Raw genomic sequence first — 19826 nt, 5'->3', positions numbered from 1 at the left:
GGCCAGCGTACCGCACTGATCCGAAGCCAGGAGCCAGGTACTTATCCTGGTCTCCCAAGCAGGCACAGGGCCCAAGCACTTGGGCCATCCTCCACTGCCTTCCCGGGCCACAGCAGAGAGCTGGCCTGGAAGAGGGGCAACAGGGACAGAATCCGGCGCCCCGACCGGGACTAGAACCTGGTGTGCCGGTGCCGCAGGCGGAGGATTAGCCTAGTGAGTCCCAGCGTCGGCCATTATCTTTATTTCTGAGGCACACACTACAGAGAGAGAAAGAGAACAGAGACAGATCACTTCTATCTACTGGTTCATTCCCCAGATGGCCACAATGACTGGGGCTGGGCTAGGCGCAAGTGGTTGGTACCAGTGTCTCTCACATGGAATCAGGGAACCCAAGCACGTGAGCCCTCGCCCGCTGCCCCCCAGGGAGTGCGTTTCCTGGAAGCTAGAGCCAGCAGTGGAGCTGGGACTCAAACCCAGGCGCACTAAGGGACGCAGGCCTCTTAACCTCCAGGCCATTCACCTACCCCCAGGTCTAATCCTCCGCTAGTACAGTACTCTCTGTTTTACTGAGTCCAGGAGGCGGCACTAACATGCTAGCAGCAATTGAACTTCTAGACCTCATGATGAAAGATTCATAATGCTTCCTCCTCTTTGCTTCCCAAGTCCACAACCCACAGGGCTGCATCCTTAGAAGATTCCTCTGGCAGCCTCCCGAACATTAAAACCAGCTCACAGGAGGACTCGACAATACACAGGACAGGCTGTGGGCTGCAGCTGGGGGGCCCAGAACACGGTATCCCAGCGTGTGGCTCTGTGGCCGGTGACGCAGACCCAAAGGAGATGGGAACGCCTCGGAGCAAAGGCTCTCCGATCTTCACCTGCTCTCCTTCTCTCTTCCCAAGTGAATTACAGGAACCAGAACTCCTCCTCCCCGAAGCAAGCCATTCGACCTAAAATTCTACTCTCATCTCCCCTCTGCCTTTCTGCGTGGGAAGCCGACATGAAGGAATCCTCTGACCCGCCCTGTATGACCGGAGGTCCCGGACCCGTGTTCCAGAGCGGCCCTGCCCCAAACTCCGAAGGGAGGAGGCCAAGAAGAGTCTGGACAAACAGGCCTTGCTGTGTGTGCCCCCTCCCGGCCCTGCCCAGTCTACTCCTGTTAGAGTACATCCTTTGTCCAATCACATTTCTCCACGGTTGTCCATTCTCCATCAAACCTAAGTATAAAAGGTTTTCTCTGGGTCTTCTCTTCTGAGGGCTCCTGTTGAACTGAATGGTATGTTTTTCTTGTGTTAATCTCTATCTTTTGCTATTAGGTGTGTCCGCCCTGACCCTGTGGGTGAGGAAAGATAGCACACCTTTCTACACCCACACAGACGTGTGGGCTCCTAGCAGCCCAAGCTCCTGGGTGGTCTCTCCAAGGGGAAATCACTGACATTGGTGTTGTTCATTGTCTACTGAGCAAGCAGGATGTGCAGGCACTGTGCTACCTCCTGGGGGCAGAGGGACCTAAAATACCAAGGTCCCTGTACTCATGGGTCTTCAGTCTAGTCAATGAGGGGGTGAATGTCAAGAACGAGGAAATGCAACTGTTGCATGATGCACAGTACCTCTGGGTGGAGATAAATGGAAGATTTGCTTTGCAATCAAAAGCAGAAACCACAACTTTGATAACACCATGGGCCAGCCCAATCCTATCACCAAGACTGGACTCCAATGAGTCAAGGCGTTGCTCCATATGTTGAGCCAATGCCAAATGCAGCCCCCTGCCACAGCTGGGTTGGAAGCAGGAATTTACAGATGGGTGTGTCTCATCCTGATTGAGTGACAGCTCCTGGAAGCCTGGGTCTCAGTGCAATCTACGGGCCACGTTCTTGAGAAACACCACAAAAGAGACTTATACAACTTTTTGTTTGGAGAGATAACCATTTTATGAGACTATGAATGTAAACATATGAATTTCCCATCTATTACTCAAACATGGATCCACCAAATAAAGTGAAGTGGAATTAGGCAAGACTGCTGTTTCAGATGTTTTATATCAGTATTTGTTTGCTATGTTTCACTTTCTAATCTGTCTTTGAGAGCAAACAAGCAGTCGCATATGCTAAATTCCAGTCATTGATTTAATTGTTACCTATAAATTGGGAAAAATACTGTGAGGACTCTAGCTCACTGACAAACATCAAGGCCCAAATCCTAGAACACGAGAGCAGTTTGAGACCCACTGGACAGAGGGGGAAAGGAAAAATGAGATAGAGAGGCATTTGCAGATTCCAGAAGAAAAACACCAAACAGGCGTGCCCAGATTTACTTAAAGCCCACATAGCAAAAAGCAAAAGAAAACAAAACTATATTTGCAGAATAGATAAATTGTGAGTAATTATTTGCTTTATGAAGTGGGTCATCAAATGAGTTTCTGTTACCTATCTAGTATATTTCCAAGGTACACTAAAGGTGGGATTCAATTTAGAGAAGTTTGACTTCTATACAGTCATAGCACTGCATAAAACAAGACTCATAAGGGCCCAAGAGTTGCAGGAGTCTATTCAGAAACAGTCCTTGAACCTGCATCTACCCCCACGATGTGACTCCAAACAAATCTCAAAAGTGGTTTCTCTGTGGCAGTGGCTCCCAACCGAGGGTGATTCTGCTTCCTTGTGGGAACACTGGCCATGTCTGCAGACATTTTGGGGAGGGGGTGGGTGGTCATCTAGCAGGGTGGAGGCCAAGGATGCAGCTAAAAATCCTAGGTGACCCCCCCCCCCCCCGCCACCCAATAATTACTCCACCCCAAAACTCAGCTGAGGCACAGAAACCCTCATCCACAGGAGACAAAGTCGTGGCCGCCCCCCCTGTAGAAAGCACTGAGTGGTCTGGCTTCCCAGATGAGCCACTGTTTAGGGAGAAGTCTGCAGGCCTCCGTTGTCCTCCTAGAACATTCTCTGAGCCTGTGTGCGAGGGTTAAGCTCACTGACACATGAACACGCCTAAGCAACCCACTTGAAAGCATTTGGTTCGAACTTTTCATTCAAAGCGCTGAACGGGAGGCTTGGCGAGGCCTCGCTGGGTCTTAGAAAGCCTGCTCAAAAGTAATTCACACCAATGAGCAGCGGCACATTCTCCTACTCAGTAAGTACATCGTGACTCGACAAGCCTCTTTGATCCACCACAGAATGGCAACAATTATATTTTAATTGGTGATTTTTTTACCGACTTGTCAGAACCTGTTGGGATAATCTAAATAACTTCACATCCTCTTAACATTCCTCATGGACTCTCCTAGGAGGAAATGGGCTCAATTTTCTCTGAAATCTCCAATCCCAGGGAAGTGCGGGTAGCTGCTCCACTGACCACATTCTGGCTGGGTTTTGGCCAAACCCACTTCTTATTTTTCTCCATCCCCAAATCTGTTTCTTCCACAATTCATTTTCTTGCCTCATTTATTATCACTGCTAGCACAGGGTACTTCTAAAAAAAAAAAAAAGTTTTACAGCACAGTGCGAGGAATAATGAGGTTTTCAGGACAACTAGTTTCATTACAAAGGCCAGACTACATTTCTTTCACTGCATGCCCAGAAGTGGGGAGAGAGGCCACAATCAAGTTCTTTGAACTTTGGAGCTGCAACAAATTTGAATAAAACTTAAACATCTTGCTTCCTCATTTTCATTCATACGGAACTCCTTAAGGAAAAAAAAAAAAAAAACATGAAGCAAAATTCCTACATTTACTGTGCCAGAAACTTGACTCAATCCCCAGTGCCCCTTCCACTATCATGTAAATTCCAAAGAACTCTGCAAACCACAGTCAAAACAAAACAAACCTAAGGCCTGGAAACTGCACTCTCAGCCTTAGGGGGACACAGCCTTTGTTGAAAAGGTCCACGCACCGTGCCCCTCAGTGAAATAACAGCTATGCTGCTCGCAAGTGTATTAACGAAAAAACAAAAACAAACCGCAGAACTCCATCGTTCACTGTCTATCATCAGAAAGAAACAGAAGGTTTCAGTAAAAGGCATTTCTGGGCAATGCAAGTGGCCCCTGCCGCCAGTGTCCAGCCCACCACATCTGCAGGACCCAAGTGACCCAGAAATGTCCCATCTGCCTGGCCAGGCAGAGGGCTCCCTGTGCAATGCCCGCTTTACCTTCGGCCAGGGCTCCTTTGCTTCTAGCTCTGTTCCTTGGCTTGGGCGGAGCAGAGAACTCCTCTGCGCTTCAAACTCAGAAGACGCTCGCTCGCTTTGCAAGCGCCAGACCCCAGCCCGGCAGACGGCGGCTCCTTCCCGCCTCGGTTACATCCCAGGCTTCTTTCTGAAGCCAGGCGAAGGCAGCCTGCAGGTCTCCCGAGAGCGCCCCCGGAAACAGGAGCTGTGCGCTCTGCAACTCTGCTCGCTTCACTTACTAGTTAAACACCCCAGCAGCCACGACGGGCCAGTCCATGTTGCCCAAACAAGAGGGGGGTAGGGTTTGCTTTCTCTTTTTGTAATGCAGGTAGGGAAAGTACCATTGCTTCACAGGCACTCACCATTGTCTGCAGCGTAAATGTTTCAGTAGTACTTGTCCTCTAGGCGTGGGCTGGCAAGAAACCAGGTTCTCAGGCTGTTGAAGTTTCTTTCCTGGATTAGAGATGACGGCAAGGTGTACGCTGTCTCGCCAGCAGCCAGCAGGCTTCTCTCCCAGGCCGCTGCTTCTGAGCCATATATTATGGGATGTTTACTTAGGCAAAAGTCTACAAAAACTGAGTCCACCTTGTTTTGATTTTCACTCACTACTTTAGAATCTTCAAATTACTCTGTGGTACTGTTTGGGGGGAATGTGGTTTAAAAATGACTGTGCATGGCAGGTGTCTGGTTTAGCAGCTAAGTCACATGAGATGCCCACATCCCTTACTGAGTGCCCAGGTTCGAGTCCATGCCCCACTCCAGAATCCAGTTTCCTGCTGATGCACACCTGGGAGGTGGCAGATGATGGCTCAACTACATGAGTCTTCACTACCCACAAAGGAGACCGAGATGGAGTTCCTGGCTTCTGGCTTTGGCCTGGCCCAGCCCCAGCTGTTGGGGGCATTTGGGGAGTGAACCAGCAGATGGAAAATCTCTGTTGCTGTCTCTCTGCCTTTCAAACAATAAAGTTTTTAAAAAGGAGGACTATATTGGAAATTAAAATAAAAAGGATTTTGCTTATCGAACTTCTTTGGCTCATATTTTGGGGACATTTTGTATTGCTTTTTTATTGCAAAAAGAGTTTTGGATACCTACTATGTTCCATGCACTGCACTACACACACGGCCTCATTTTCAGCTCAACCACCCTACAGAAATCTCAGACGTGCTGCTGACAGCAGGCAAAGCCACCGCTCTTCATGTGACAGGAGAGAAAAGAGCCGGAGGCCCTGCAAGTGCCTCCAGTGTGCCCTTCTTAGTCACTTGGTCATTTTTAGCAAGACCGGGATGGTTTAGGGAAGTTTTCAGGGGGATTATTTGTCATGAAGATCAGCCAATAAGAAGACCTCGTCACATCTGTGTGGAATCTGAAGCAAACCCAAACATGACGGAAGCAATGTGAGGTTGTGAACAACCAAGTTGTGCTTCTACAAGAAAGCCACAGCCACTGGGTTGCACATTACAGTAATTGCAGGGATACTAACTGGTTTGCTGTGCGTTCTTCCACTGAGGCGTCAGAAACCTGCATTAATGTGCCATCCCCACACCCAGAGCAGGGGGATGGGGGCAACACAAAGGTCCCCAGATCTCAGCCAGGGCCCTGGATCAGAATCTCTGGGGCAACACCTAGGAATCCATACTCATTTTTTATGTGTGTGTTTAAAAAAAAAAAAAACCTGAATAACTATTAATTTTCACTGTGGTAAGAACACTTGTCATGAGCTCTACCCTCTTAAATTTTTAAGTCCACAATCCAGTATTATTAACATTTAGGCACCATGTTGCAAAGGGAATCCATAGTTTAAACAATACGCTCAGGTGATTTTTAAAACTTTTTTTTTATTTATTTGGCTTTTTATTTGAAAGGCAGAGAGAGACAGAGAGATAGAGAGCGATTTTGCATCCGCTGGTCCACTCTCCAAATACCTGAAACTGCCAGGGCTGGGCCAGGCCGAAGCAAGGAGCCTGGAACTCCATCCAGGTCTCTCACGTTGGTGGCAGGGACTTAAGTACTTTAGCCAAAATCTGCTGCTGCCCAGGGAGTGCCTTAGCAGGAAGCTGGATTGGAAGTGGAGTAGCTGGGACCTGAACAAGGCACTCTGATATGGGATAACCTAAATGAGGTCTCAACAGCTGGGCATAAATGCACAGGAATGTCTAAGTCCCTGGACAAAGTTTCAGGCCAAAGCGTCGACACGAGCACTAACTTGCACATCTGAAATAAGGACGTCTGTGCGTGAGCGAACCTGTGCATTATGACATCAGATGGTAAATACACAGCAGTGAGTCCAGCTCCTTCATTCAAACAGGAAGTGATACCCTCATTCACTTTATCGAGCTTTTATAAAATTTGTTTGCCCGTTTATACACGAAAGAAATGGGAAAAAAATATTTCTTGCAGCCCAGTAAGTGAGACACCGTCTCAGATGACTCACTTCTTATCTGATGTAAGCCTGGAAGAGGTAGGGATTATTTCCCTCATTTTACAACTAAGGTGGTGAGGCTGAGTCCGAGTGACGGGCTGAGAATTACTCAGCGCCAGGTGTGGCGACTGGAATCACATGCTGATCAGGCTGTAGCAGTTCTCCAAGTAACGCCCCTTCACTCCTTACCACCTACAGGAAGCCGCCCCAGATGCAGAATTCCAGACCCTATCTCTTTCCAAGATGCCCACATCCACAACCTTGCTTTTTTTTTTTTCTACAGAAAAATTTCCTTTGCAAGGCCATTCTGAAGTGTCCTCCTTGGCAAAGAATTATGGTCCCAGTTCATTTCCACTGGGCTGATGGACCCCAGCCCCTCCCCCGGCTCCTCCTGACTTGCTGGCAAACAACAGGCAAGTCCATGTGCTGGGGCTGGCACTGTGTACTCCACAAGGTGGGAAGCCGTGAGGTCCAGGAAGCGAGCACACTCAGGTGTGAAACAGAGCCTGGAGAGCAAGCCTGTTCCTACACCGAGAGGCACCAGGGCGGCGGCACTGCCAGCGGCCCCGGGGACCAGATGCTCCCATTTCCACCTGGAGCGCTCATTAGCAGCCCTGCCCCTGGGAAAGCTGTGCCCAGAATAGAAATTGTCCTGGTGACCTCTGGAGGGTGCCACTTTCCAACATGTTCCCACAATTAAACACGCATGGAGAGAGGCAAAGGGGACAGAGACACGAGGACTGAACAGAGCCGAGGTCGCTTGAGACATTCTTGTGTATGAGTGATCACACAACCACCCAGAAACTACAGAGGGCTGGCTGCTGGGGTCCTGAAGGGTGGCCTCCAAGCCCAACAGGGACAGAAGCCAGACCCCAGGGACAGGTGGGTCCTGGGTGTACACAGCCATTGATCTGTCTTTCCAGGCACCACCAGCTAGGGAGGCAGATCCAAGGGCATTATTAGGGACTAGCTTTCAAATGGGCAGTCACGGATCTAGGTGAAGCCACAAAATGCGGCGGACCTCAAAAATCATGTCTTTCTGCCATGGAAGGAGTTTTTTCAAACAATTAAGAAATGTACAAGGTGGCTTGATTTGAAGTAGAAAATAACACGTTCTTATAAACTTGCAATTAAATCAAACAGTAAACTCAAATCATGTTTAAAAATCAAAGGAACAACCAAGGCAGGGAAAAAAGTTCAATTGATCCAACTTTTTGAAGTTCAATAACAGAGAAAAACAAAACTTTTTTTTTTTAAACTCAAGATAAATACAAATTCTTTTCAAACTGTCATTTCCGGCCAAGGAAGCCCTTCCATTTGTGCCGACAGGAAATAGGGTGATTTTTCCATAAATATCAAATCTTTACTGCTTGTGAACATAGCCTTCTGTTACCCTGGCAACACATTTCCTCTGTTAATGTAAGAGAAAGTGGGGGACGTTTGGGTGAATCAGATACAATCCCTTCAAATTGCTTATTGCTTCAACGTGCTTCTGTGTGACTGGGCCGATTCCCGATAGAGGAGACAAAATATTACCAGGTTATTTCTTCACAAATGAGATGTCACAACCAACATATCACAAGCTATACTCAGAATTTAAACTTGAGGCCACTTTCCGGCATTGGGAGAAGTTCCATTAATCAAGTCACACTCTGATTAAAGGCGCCATTCTGTGTGCCAGCAGCCGGTGGCCATGCAAGGGAACACAAGTTTCAATGCCCACAAAGGGAAAAAATCCAGCATAGAATCTTTTATTTTTTTTAAGGGAAAGAGTTTATTGGGGTAAACCCGACAGATTGGAGGGAAGGGGTGAAGAAGGAGAAAGAGAGAGTAAGAGAGAGACAGAGGTCAGGAGACGGAGAGGAAGAGAGAGAGCGCCACGTGTTCAGGAGCAGGTCCTTTTAAAACTTCAGCATAGAATCTTGCAAAAGGTATTTACTGACTTGAGGGGCAGGTGGTTGGCACAGCAGTTAAGATGCCGCTTGGGACACCTGCATCCTCCATGAGTGTCTGGGTTTGAGTTCTGGCTCTGTTCCTGATTCCTGCTTCTGCTAATGCACACCCTAGGAGGTGGTGATGATATGCAAGTATCTGGGTTCCTGACATTTAAGTAGGAGACCAGGATGGAGCTCTAGGCCCCTGGCGGACCTAGCCCTGGGCTGCTGAGGACATCTAGGGAGAGAACCAGTGTGTGGGAGACCTCTCTGCCTTTCAAATAAATAAATAAAGAAAGTTTGAAAAAGACAATTATTGACTTGAATCCCCATTTTTGTATGATATCTACAGTTCTGACACCAACAAGTCAAACTATTAAAGACTAAAGAGAGGAGGAGAGAGAGGAAAAGGTGCTCACTTTGACTGCTAATGATGCCAGGGATTTGGGGCTAGTACTGTAGTGTAGTGGATAAAGCTGCTGCCTACAGTGCCAGTTTGAGTCCCGACTGCTCCACTTCCGATCCAGCTCTCTGCTATGGCCTGGGAAAGCAGTGGAAGATGGCCCAAGTCCTTGGGCCCCTGCACCCACATAGGAGACCCAGAGGAAGCTCCTGGCTCCTGACTTTGGATTGGTGCAGCTCCAGCCATTTCGGCCAGTTGGGGAGTGAACCAGAGGATGGAAGCCCTCTCTCCCTCTCTCTCTCTGTGTGTAAGTCTGACTTTCAAATAAATAAATAAATCTTTTAAAAAAATGATGCCAGGGATTTGCATGCCTTCTTTTTCTTTTCTCAGACCCCACAGCAAAGCTGTGATCTGTATAAGCATTTTACAGAGAAGGGGATTGAGAGGGGCAGGATCCCAACTCTATCACACTTCACATTCTGGCATAGATACACAGCTATACAAAGGTCCTTCCAAAAACTCATGAAATTTGAACTCAAAGCTCATTTTGGTGCAAAAAAAATTTTGAAGTCCATGCATATTTTTCTCATTATATGCATTTTCCCCATAAGCTTTTGGAAGACTCCTCAGATACTGTGCATGTGTGTGTGTGTGTGTGTGTGTGTGAGAGAGAGAGAGAAATTGAGATAAATTCCATACCATAAAATTTACCATTTTAAAGTATATAATTCCATGGATTTTAAAATATTGACAGCTGCACAATGATGGCCACTATTTCTAGAATGCTTCCATCATCATCTCAAGAAGAAACCCCATACACATCATCATTTCTCTTCCCCAACATCCGCCCCACCCCCTCAAGGCCCTTGCAACCATTAACCTATTTTCTGTCTTAATCTGCCCCTTCTGGACACTTCATGCGACAGAATTGTAGACTCTGTGGTCTCTTGTGATGGGCTTCTTTCACTCACCCTAATGTTTCCAAGGTTCATCCACGCTGTAGCAAGAATCAGTACTTGATTCCTTTGCATGGCTGAATAGTAGTTCACTGGATAGATATACCACCTTTTTGCTAAAGATATTTAAGATGAAACCATTTGCCTAGTTCATTGCTGGGTGATAGTTTGAGATTAGGAGAGGTGACCAGTGTCTCTATCTTGGTCCTGCCACACAAAACCTCCTGCTTGTCCATGGAGCTCAGTGGAGAAAAAAACGTGATCCGAACCCAGGCCAGCCTCATCCATCAGCTACTGCAAAGAAAACCAACGGATCCTGCAAGCAAGGTCACAGGTTTTTGGTGACCTTGAACACGGGTAAAAAGTAAGGGAAGTGAGAAGCAAATGCTTCGTGCTGAAAATAGGCATAGCAGGGCCACTAACAAGAGGCCTTTTCCCCTAGGTGTTTGGGTGTTTCAGCAGGTCACCCTGGGAGTCAAATCATTTGCTCTCTGCAATGATTCCTGCCAGGTAGGTAATAAAGCTCTTTCTCTGTGCCTGTGTCCCGACCAGCTGAAAATCTAGAGACCTATTTTCTAATTCTGGCGCCGTCACTAAGGAGCTGCACAGTCTCTGGTACCCAGTAGCCTCCGCTGTAAATGCAGGTCAGTGGTAACTGCCTTACCCACTTCCCAGGCCTGCCGTGAGAATTACATCGCTGTGAGAACACTTGCAAGTGGTGAAAATGTTAAAGCGAGTTCCCTGTCCACCAGGACTTTCGCCATCTTGACCGATACAACTACCATGATTTCATTCTTTTCCCCTTGCTGATTTCCAAGTGTCTTTGGGTTCACCCTTTAGTGGGAGAGAGCCTGAATTCCTCCGAGCACAGTGAGAATGAGAGGAAAGCAATAAATCTGCGTGGCTGTGGGTTACTGTTCTTGCTTGGCGCGTGCATACACAGAGCACAAAAGGAGGGTGTTGGCGCTTCAGCCTGACTTCAGCAAATTGCATCTTCAGTGGTGACAAAGAGAGTACAAGTCGCACAGGTGCCAGGAGTTAACCTATATTTTTCTCTCTCTACTCAATAGGCTGCTCCCTGCCCAGGGCCAGACACTGAACACACCTATACCGAAAGGCAGGACAGGGCCCATTTGTAAGGTAGATTCATTTCCCAGGAAGGTCACACACATTTGTCTGCGGGCTTCGGGAGAGAGCAGTTTTTAATCAGTCAAAAAGCCAAACAAAACAAAGCCAGCCGTTTTTTTAATCCCTTAGAGAATCCAGGAGAAGGATTTGGCTGAATCTCATTGTGATTCCATTTCCTGCACCCCAGAGTTCAGCAGGAGGGGTCCAAGTGCTGTCAGGGTTAACAGATAAAGGCAGCCCAGGACTGCCCAGTAGGTGGGAGTGGAAAGGCAGCCAGGGGGCTCAGGACTTATGCTTGGCTTCCTTGCTGCAGGCGGGGTACTGAGGCTGCTGGAGACCCCAGCACTGGTCCCTCCCCAGAGACCACAAGCAGCACCACACATTGCATGCCACCCAAGGTCAGGCTGCACCAGCTCTTCCGGAAAGACCAGACGCACCCAGGGGTGTGGTGCTATGAGGAAGCCGGGAAAGGGAAAGCCTATGACATCAAGAAAAGCAGAGGCCACTTCCTCCCTATGGAAGGAACACCAGCCCTCTCCTGGGCCCTGGAGGGAAGAGCAGAGACTGCTCCAGTGTGCAGGTGCTCCGGGGCCTGCTCAGAGAGGGTGCTGCTCTGCAGAGGGGCCTTTGTCCTGACCGAGCCAGTGGAGTTGGGCACACAGGAGCATGTGCGGGGGTGGGGGAACTGTGCAGGACACAGCTGAGAGCCTAGGCCACCCTTAGACTGATGAGGGTCAGTGACATGGGGCAAACTCTTTCCCTTTACCCCAAAAGCTTCATTCTTCAGGCTGACATCTGCCTTTTTTTCAGAAAATGTATTTTGAGAGGCAGAGAGAGATCTCTCATCAATGGACTCACTAGCAAATGCCCGGGAGCTCCGCGACTGAAGCCCCCACCTGCTGGCTCCCAGGGTGTGCATTCTCAGGAAGCACTTGAACTAGGCACCCCCCATGGGCTGCGGGCATCCTGAGTAAGGGCGTCTTAACCTCTGTACCGAATGCCTGACCTGATGTTTGCTTTTTCCTTTGTATTTTTGCGTCCTGAATTGCCTTCCTTCCGAACTTTTTTTTTTAATTGCTAATAGTGATTACTTTGTAGCTGTTTCTTTTTTCCATGAAGCTGACAGGCACAACCTGTACCCAGGAAAGCAAGTTTGCTGGAATAAGGGAGGGGAGGAAGGGAAGAAAATTCCCACCACAGGCATGTTCCCGGGTCTACCGGTGTCTACACCCAACTCTCCAGTCTCTTCTAGCTTCCGGTTACCATGAGGCTTTGCAAGCAGAATGGGGGTGGGCAGGGGAGGCAGAAGCAGGAGGAGGGAGGTCCGCTTAGAGAAGTGTTCAGAGAAGGGGTGGGAGGATCTCACGCTAATTTGCTCCTGGATTTTTTAATCAGGAGGCAGACTGTAAGCATCTTGTGACCTCTCTGGAATTCAGAGGTCAATTAGCAGAGCCTTCTAACGATGCACTGTGTATAGCAAGATCTCCCTAAAAAGAGAGTCTTGCTGCCGAAAACAAAACTGAAAGCAAGTGATGATCAATCAAACGACAGTTTCAGTGCAGGCTCCACGCTGGGAGTCATGTGCTAGTTTACAGAAAATAGCTCACAGAAAAACAATCACTGGCTCGGACCCCTTAGATCTGAGACAAGAGAACTCCAGAACTCAGGTGCTCACGGCCAAAGCAACTTAGGAGTCAGGCAACCTAACACTTGGGTTTGTGTGCACATGCACACACACACACGATTGATTGATTTATTCGAAAGAGCTACAGAGAAGGAGAGGCAGAGAGATTGAGAGAGAGAGAGAAGAAGAGACAGAGAGAAAGAGAAAGAGATCTTTTATGTGCTGGTTTACTCCCCAGATGATTACAATGGCCTGGGACGGGCAAAGCTGAAGCCAGGAGCCACGAGCTTAGGTCTCCCACAGGGGTGCAGGGCCCCAGGTACTTGGGTCATCTTTGGCTGCTTTCCCAGGTGCATTGGCAGGGAGCTGGACTGGAAGCGAAACAGCTGGGTTTCAAACCAGCACCCATATGGGATGCCGGCACTGTAGGTTTACCGGCTATGCCACAGCACCAGCTCCTTGCAGACATCTTTTTAATGCTTCTACTTAAAGAAAGGAAAACAGAGGCTCAACGTACAAGCCCAAAGTCACCCAGTTGGTAAGACCCAGAGCCAAGGGCAAATCCTTGGTTCCCATCGCTGAAGCCCTTCCATTCAGCCTCATGGTGCCTGGGCTGCACCCTGATGCACACCATGCCTGCAAGCCGATGTGATGTGTAGGGTCTACAAGTATTGCAGGATAAGAGACAGAACACTTCAGAGCAGGACACAGTCACAGGCAGCCTCTTGCCCTGTGGAAGAAGACGGTTTTAAGAGGCCACAGCACTGGCCGAGAGTGGGCAGGAGTGAGGGACGCACAGGTTGGGCTTCTCTCTCAACACTGCCAACACTTTCCCTTCTCCAGCTCTCTCGGCTACGGGGACAGCCTGGATGAGATGACACCAGGAGAAGCCCTGGGGACCCCTGAGCCTCAGTGAGTGTTAAGTTAAAGCCACACCAGAGCTGCAGGCCTCCCCAGGATGACAAATGGTGCATTTCCCAGGCTTACAGAAGTAAGCGGAGTGGTGACACCCTCCTCCTCTAGAACTGATCCATTTCCAAGCTCCAGCACCTGGGAACCTGAACTTATTTGGGAAGAGGGTCTGGCAGGTGCGATTAAGCCAAGGATCATGAGATAAGAAGATCATTCTGGATTATCGGCGTGGGCCTTGAATCCAATGACAAGTGTCCTTGTGAGACAAAGGCACAGGGAGGCTTGGCAGAGAGGAGACAGGACTCAGCGAAGGTGTCCATGTGAAGACGGAGGCAAAGAATGGAGTGCGGTGGCCGCGGAGCCACGACGCTGGAAGGGACCCTCCCGGCCCCTCCTCCAGAGCTGTGAGACGGCACCGCCCTGCCGAGACCCTGGGTTTCAGCATCTGGAATCCAGAGCCCAGAGGAGGAACTTCCTGTTGTTTTAAGCCACTACCATGATAGCGGACATGCAAAACCGTACATTTATAATCTCTGTGGCTAGAACAACGATGACGACCAGGCTCTCAGCTGCTGCGGCTTACCCAGGGTTTGAGGGTAGCCCTGAGAGTTCATGGCCCTTGGCCCACAGTGAGGCCATGTTGAGGAGGTGGTAGAATGTTTGAAGAGGCGAGGCCAGGGGCTGGCACTGTGGCTTAGGAGGCTAAGCCTCTGCTTGTGGCGTCAGTATCCCTTATGGGTGCCGGTTCAAGTCCCAGCAGCTCCACTTCCAATCCAGCTCTCTGCTATGGCCTGGGAAGGCAGTGGAAGATGGCTCAAGTCCTTGGGCCCCTGCACCTAAGTGGGAGACCTGGAAGAAGCTCCTGGCTCCTGGCTTTGGATTGGCTCAGCTCTGGCTGTTGCAGCCATTGAGGGAGTGAACCAGCAGATGGAAGACCTCTCTCTCTCTCTCTCTGTCTATGGCTCTATCTCTCAAATAAATTAATTAAAAAAAAAAAAAAAAGAAGAGCGAGAGAGACGAGGCAAACCAGGAAGTGATGGGGTCACCTGGCACTGCCCTCAGAAGGAATTGATAGAGTCCTTGTGGGTTCCTGTTGAGTCCTCCCAGGAGGGTTGCTGTAAGACCAGCCCAGCCTGTCCCGTGTGAACTCTCCCTCTTACAGGTGCTCCCGCCACGTGATGCCATCTGCCACAACGGGGTGCTCACCAGCCTCCGAGGCTGGGAGCTAAGGACACCTCTCATCTCTACACATCAGCCAGCCCCGGGGATCTTGCTGGAGCAACGGAAAGGGAATTAATATAAGGATGGTTCCGACGGGTCCACAGTCATAATGTTTCACTCACAATGAGGTCAGAGAGGCAGGGGGTGGGGAGCTTTCTGTCGGCAGCCAAGCCTAGTGACTCACAGGCTGTCCGTGCCAGGGCAGCAACCCTGCAGGACGCCTCTGTAGCTCACACACCCCTCCGAGGAGGACAGCTCGCCGGCGGGGCGGACCCCGGGTGGAGGCTCCGCGGTGCAGGCTGCTGTCGTAAGTCCCAGCTCTGAAGCACCGCGTGGAAAGCCTCCCAGCCTTAATGTTGCAAGGCGGCCTTCACTGAGACATGAACCCACCAGGGACGAGGCTTTGGCGGCCGCGGCGATGCCCAGACCTCCCGGGAGAAACCAGAACAAACAGATGTTTCTTCCCAACTGCTTGTTCTTGGATCTAGCTGTGCTTTACGTACTCCATCCCACAGCTGCGGAACCAGACCCGAGGGCGAGCAGCGCGTGCGCACTCTGCCCTCCGTCACCGCATGCTGTTTGGGGACCTCGCTTCCCCATGGGGGCGGAGCAGGCAGCTGCTGGGCTGCGAGCCTCCTGCAAGTTCACTGGTCTCACGTTCAGGGACCGTGCCCGGCGTCTTTCCCGTCCCCTCCTGGGGCTGGACACTTGGACACCAGCTCTGGTGTTTGTCTCACTATTGCTGCTTTCACTCCTGCATGGGAGGGCAAACTCGGGAACCCCACGGCCCACTCAGGGCTGTGCTTCTCCCCCGGGCCAAGCCGCTAGCCTCGAGGAGACTGCGGCCGACAGCTAAAGCATTAGCAGACAGACCACGGAACGCCTCTCTGGACACGGTGCACGCATGGTTGTGCGCATGCGCGATGGAGGAGGGGCCACTCCCTCTGGTTTCACGCCAGCCAGTGCTCCCTGTTCTGTGCTGTTTGCAGCAGCCGTCTCAGCAGCCCCCTGCATGCACCCTCACCCTCTCGCCAGCCACTTAAAGAAAAAAAAAAAAAAAAAAACACACACACACACACACAAATGGGTGGGCAATTGGCCTCCCATAAAAGCAGCCATTTTAAAGTGAACAACCTGGTGGTGTTCTCAGTACGTCCAGTACATTCTCAACGTTGTGGAACCCCCTCCTCTACTTCCAGAACGTTTTCATCACCCTAACAGGAAGCCTTGCACTCATTCAGCCAACTTCCCATCTTCTCTTCCTCCCAGGCTGTGACAACCACCAACCTGCATTCTGCCCTTACAGATTTACCAGCTCCGGATATTTGATAGAAATGGAACCACCCAACCCGGGCCTCTTCCATTGAGCACAGCGGCACCAAGGTCTGTCCACGCAGCAGGTGCACCTCAGCCTCACTCAGGCTGTGGGGATGGACGCCATCAGCTGGCTGGGCTATGAACGCAGGCGCACACACATTGCCTGCACCTTCTCATTCATTCTTCGCACAATAACCAGATCCAGTCCACGGCTCCCCAGCTACAGCCCCTTCCAGCTGCCCAGCTTCTTAGGATAAACCCAGACCCCTGAAGGAGACCTTGGAGGACACCGGAGTCCCAGTTCTGCGTCATCTCACTCCAGGGCTCCTGCCCAATCCGGTTTCTTGTGTGTGCTGTACCTGTCCTCCCCTCTGAACCTCTGTGGGTGCACCTCTCTCTCTCCAGCACCTTATTCCTCTGGCTCAGAGGCAACTGCACACTTCCTTATCTCCCAAATGCAACCAAAAGCGCCAGGCCCTAGCCCTTTGTTTTCTGGGAAAAGCAAGCTGTAGGATTCACAAGGCTTTGCTGGACCTTTCCTATGATATCTTCCAATGGAAGAGAAACGGTGGCCCCCAAACACCTCTGGCAGGGAGAGCTTGGTGGCCCTGGGTCTCTGACGTGCACCCTGCTGGAGGGCCACACTGGGATAACGTGGAGATAGCGTCCTGGCGCCTGACGGAGTGATCTGACAAGGCGCACGGCCGGCCAGTCATCTCCTGGGCCCAGCCCTGCTCGGCACACACTCTCCACCCTGGAATGCGGGAGGTGTGGGGCGCAATCTGTGCTTGTTTCTTCAGGCTTGGTCGACACCCTGCTGGCCTCTGAGAAGCAGGGCGGGGCTCTCTGAACTGGGCACCCGGATTCCACGTGACAGCCTCTCACCCAGGAGCCCAGCTCAGCCCATACGGCAGCTGCTGACAAAGCAGGAACCAAGCTCCTGCTTCAGGGCGGCTGCACCTGAACTTGACAGCTCAGCCCTGGCCACGGGGTGCCCTGGGTCATGCAGGATGTGGTTTCTGAAGGGTGGGGATGTTTATACCTTCCACCTACCCTTCCTTTCTGAGCCTCTGTTCCCTGGTTCCACACCATTCTATACACTCATCTGCACAGGTGTGCACACATGTGCAGACACGGGCTCACACGAGCGCTGACACAGCACACACACACGGCCCTCTTCATTTCTTTTCAAACTTCTACAGGTAAAAATGACTAACTAGAACGCCCCTTCTGCCCAACTCCTGATGGAGGATTAGGCACTTTCCCTCCAAATTCCCTGGCGCCCCAGCTTGCACGCGAACACTTGGAGAAAGCACAGCACACTCTGTGAGATGTCAGTCATGTGCAGCTACGTCCCAGGCTCTCTGGGCGCCTGGGCTTTGCATGCAGCCCGTGTCACTTACCTCCAGGACCTTCCCTGTGATGAACTGGTGACACGCCTCGCATTTCACCCCGAAGAGCCCCTGGTAGTCCTTCTCGCAGTACGGCGCGCCATCCCTGCAAGACAGAAGCACATTCAGCCCCTGAGAGGTGGTGGCCAGGGCCATGTTCTCTGAGCCGTTTCCTGGGGATGGGAGTTGAGTGTATCTCCCGGCATGCACTTGCCTGGCGACTGGGCCAGACATGATCAAGACCGCAAACCAAAGTTGTACACAGATTGCTGGGGTTCTCCAGGCCACACAGTGACAACAGCAAGGCAACACACAGTCACCGCTGCAATTCCTTGGCTGTCTTCAGAACTAACGCGAAGAAAACCCAGCATCGCTCTCTCTCTGCCCCAGAAGGGGCCCAACAGCACCTTCTCTCCTACACCATCTCCCTGAGATCCCAGGCCTCGCACAGCCCCCCGCAGGCTCAAACACGGTCTCCAGGGTTCTCAGGAGGCCTCAGGTCCCAAGGCCCACTCCTCCAGCCTGGCCAACTCCGCCATTTATCTCAGAACACAGCACCCAGGTCATTTGCTGTGTGCTATTGCATGGAAAACTCAAAAGCTCCACTCTAGGCAACCTCCTACTGCACAATCTTCAAAGTCTGTTTAAAAGCTGGGTGGGGTGGGTGTTTGTCTTATCAGTTAAGATGCCTGTGTCCCACATCAGAGTGTTGGGTTGGAGTTCCAGCTCCTGTTCCTGACTCTACCTTCCTGCTGATGTGGAACCTGGGAGTGAACCAGCAGATAGCATCTGCCCCCTCTACTACCTACCCTCCCCCCAATTAAAAAACAAAGGTGGAAGAAACCTGAGCACTTCTCTGTTTTACTGGGGCCATTCATTACCACCAACCATGGAGTCTTCTCCTTCTTCTTTTTAGATATTTATTTTATTTATTTGAAAGAGTGATGGAGGGAGGGAGAGGCAGAGAAAGATATCTTCCACCTGCTGCTTCACTCTTCAAATGGCTGCAATGGCCAGGGCTGGGCCAGGCCAAAGCCAGAAGCCTGAATTTTATCCAGGTCTCCCACATGGGTGACAGAGGCCCAAGCACTTGGGCCATCTCCACCTCTTTTCCCAGAATGCATTAGCAGGGAGCTGGTTCAGAAGTGGAGCATCTGGGACTGGAATGGGTGCCCACGTGGGATGCCAGCAGCATTGTAGGAGGCAGCTGGCGGCTTAAACTGTGAAGCCACAACACTGGCCCCTACAGCCTCCTAACGCAGGTGTTTGGCTACAACCCTAGGCCTGTGGAATATCAGGCTGGGGCCTCAGTTACCTTTTGCTGTTTTAGTTTCACTATATTTTTAATTAAAATGAATTGGGGGGGCCTAGGTGATTTTATATAGCTGGGAAAGTTTTTGAAAGCCTAAAAAGGTTTACAGTGGGAAATTCTGCCTTTGCTTGCACTCTGCTGGTGACTTAACTCTGGCTGGTTCCACAGCCGCTCTCTGAGACCATGAGCCCACACACGAACCCAGGCAAGGCTGCTTTCCACACTGGCCATTACCGGCTCAGTGCTCAGCTTCGTGGGGTTTGGGATGGAGGGAGGTCTACAAATATGCTCCAGACCTGCAAGGAAGAGAAAAGGTGACCAGTTCTACAGGGAAGGGGGGATGGGTGGGAAATAGCAAAAGGGAAGTGACTAATGCTTCACTGGTGACCACGTGATATAATAACAGCAGTTGTTCAACCGGACAACGGTTAACATTCCACTGAGCAGCCAAAGGACGGACGAGGAGACACATACGATTATTAAGTTTTACAGCAAAAAGTGCATGTGGAGAGTGGGGTATGAGTGCAGTTCGGCACCTGGGTGGGTGTGGGGCCAGGCCTCCTGAGAGCAGAGCCCACCCCGCTGAGAGCACCGCGCCCCCCTGCCCAGTCTTACTTGCTGATGTACTCCCCGGTGAGGACCTTCCCGCAAGACTTGCATTTAAAGCACCCCAAGTGCCACTGCTGGTCCAGCGCCAGCAGCGCCTGCCCGTTCTTGATGTCTCTTCCGCAGCCGGCACAGTCTGCAAGAGAGAGCAGGCAGTGGTCACTCTGTGTTGGCTCCGGGAAGTGCAAGCATGCGTGCCCCTGCACCCACGGTGCGCCCCTCACGCGCTCTGCCACTAGGCGTGCAGTACCACCTCACTCCACGGTCCAGCCCTGCACAGAATCTTCACCAGCCAAGTGTCACAGGCCCAGTCCTCACCCAGCATGGGATGGCAGGGGATGCAAGGGGTTGGATTCCTCCGCCCTCCCTGGGGGCTTTGCCCGTGTCCTCTGACCTCCAGCTGGGTATTTAGTTTGAACTTCTTGGCTGTGATTTTA

The 19826-nt window shown here is 50.9% G+C and overlaps 1 protein-coding gene and 1 long non-coding RNA gene across 39 annotated transcripts in view; one reads left to right on the top strand and one right to left on the bottom strand.

The window, feature by feature from the left end:
* Positions 1-14544, top strand: part of LOC138845295 (uncharacterized) — a 35107-nt gene extending 20563 nt beyond the window's left edge. Inside the window, exon 2 of the long non-coding RNA XR_011382246.1 lies at positions 31-14544. This is a non-coding gene — a long non-coding RNA (uncharacterized lncRNA). The remainder of the gene's footprint in view (positions 1-30) is intronic.
* The window catches only part of ABLIM1 (actin binding LIM protein 1), a 326874-nt gene that overhangs the window by 84479 nt on the left and 222569 nt on the right, over positions 1-19826 (bottom strand). For all 38 annotated transcript variants that reach the window (XR_011382224.1, XR_011382239.1, XR_011382241.1 and 35 more), the window contains exons 5-6: positions 19399-19525; positions 17484-17577 (exon numbers count right to left, since the gene is read on the bottom strand). Coding sequence is in view for 2 of the 38 variants with exons in the window: in XM_070057180.1 (XP_069913281.1) it covers positions 17484-17577; positions 19399-19525 (221 nt within the window). In the remaining 36 variants the exon portion in view is untranslated. The remainder of the gene's footprint in view (positions 1-17483; positions 17578-19398; positions 19526-19826) is intronic.

This window comes from Oryctolagus cuniculus, chromosome 15 (assembly GCF_964237555.1).
Source record: "Oryctolagus cuniculus chromosome 15, mOryCun1.1, whole genome shotgun sequence".
Classification (NCBI taxonomy): domain Eukaryota; kingdom Metazoa; phylum Chordata; class Mammalia; order Lagomorpha; family Leporidae; genus Oryctolagus; species Oryctolagus cuniculus.
Note: the sequence above shows the minus strand (reverse complement) of the source record. Positions and strands in the feature narration are given on the sequence as shown.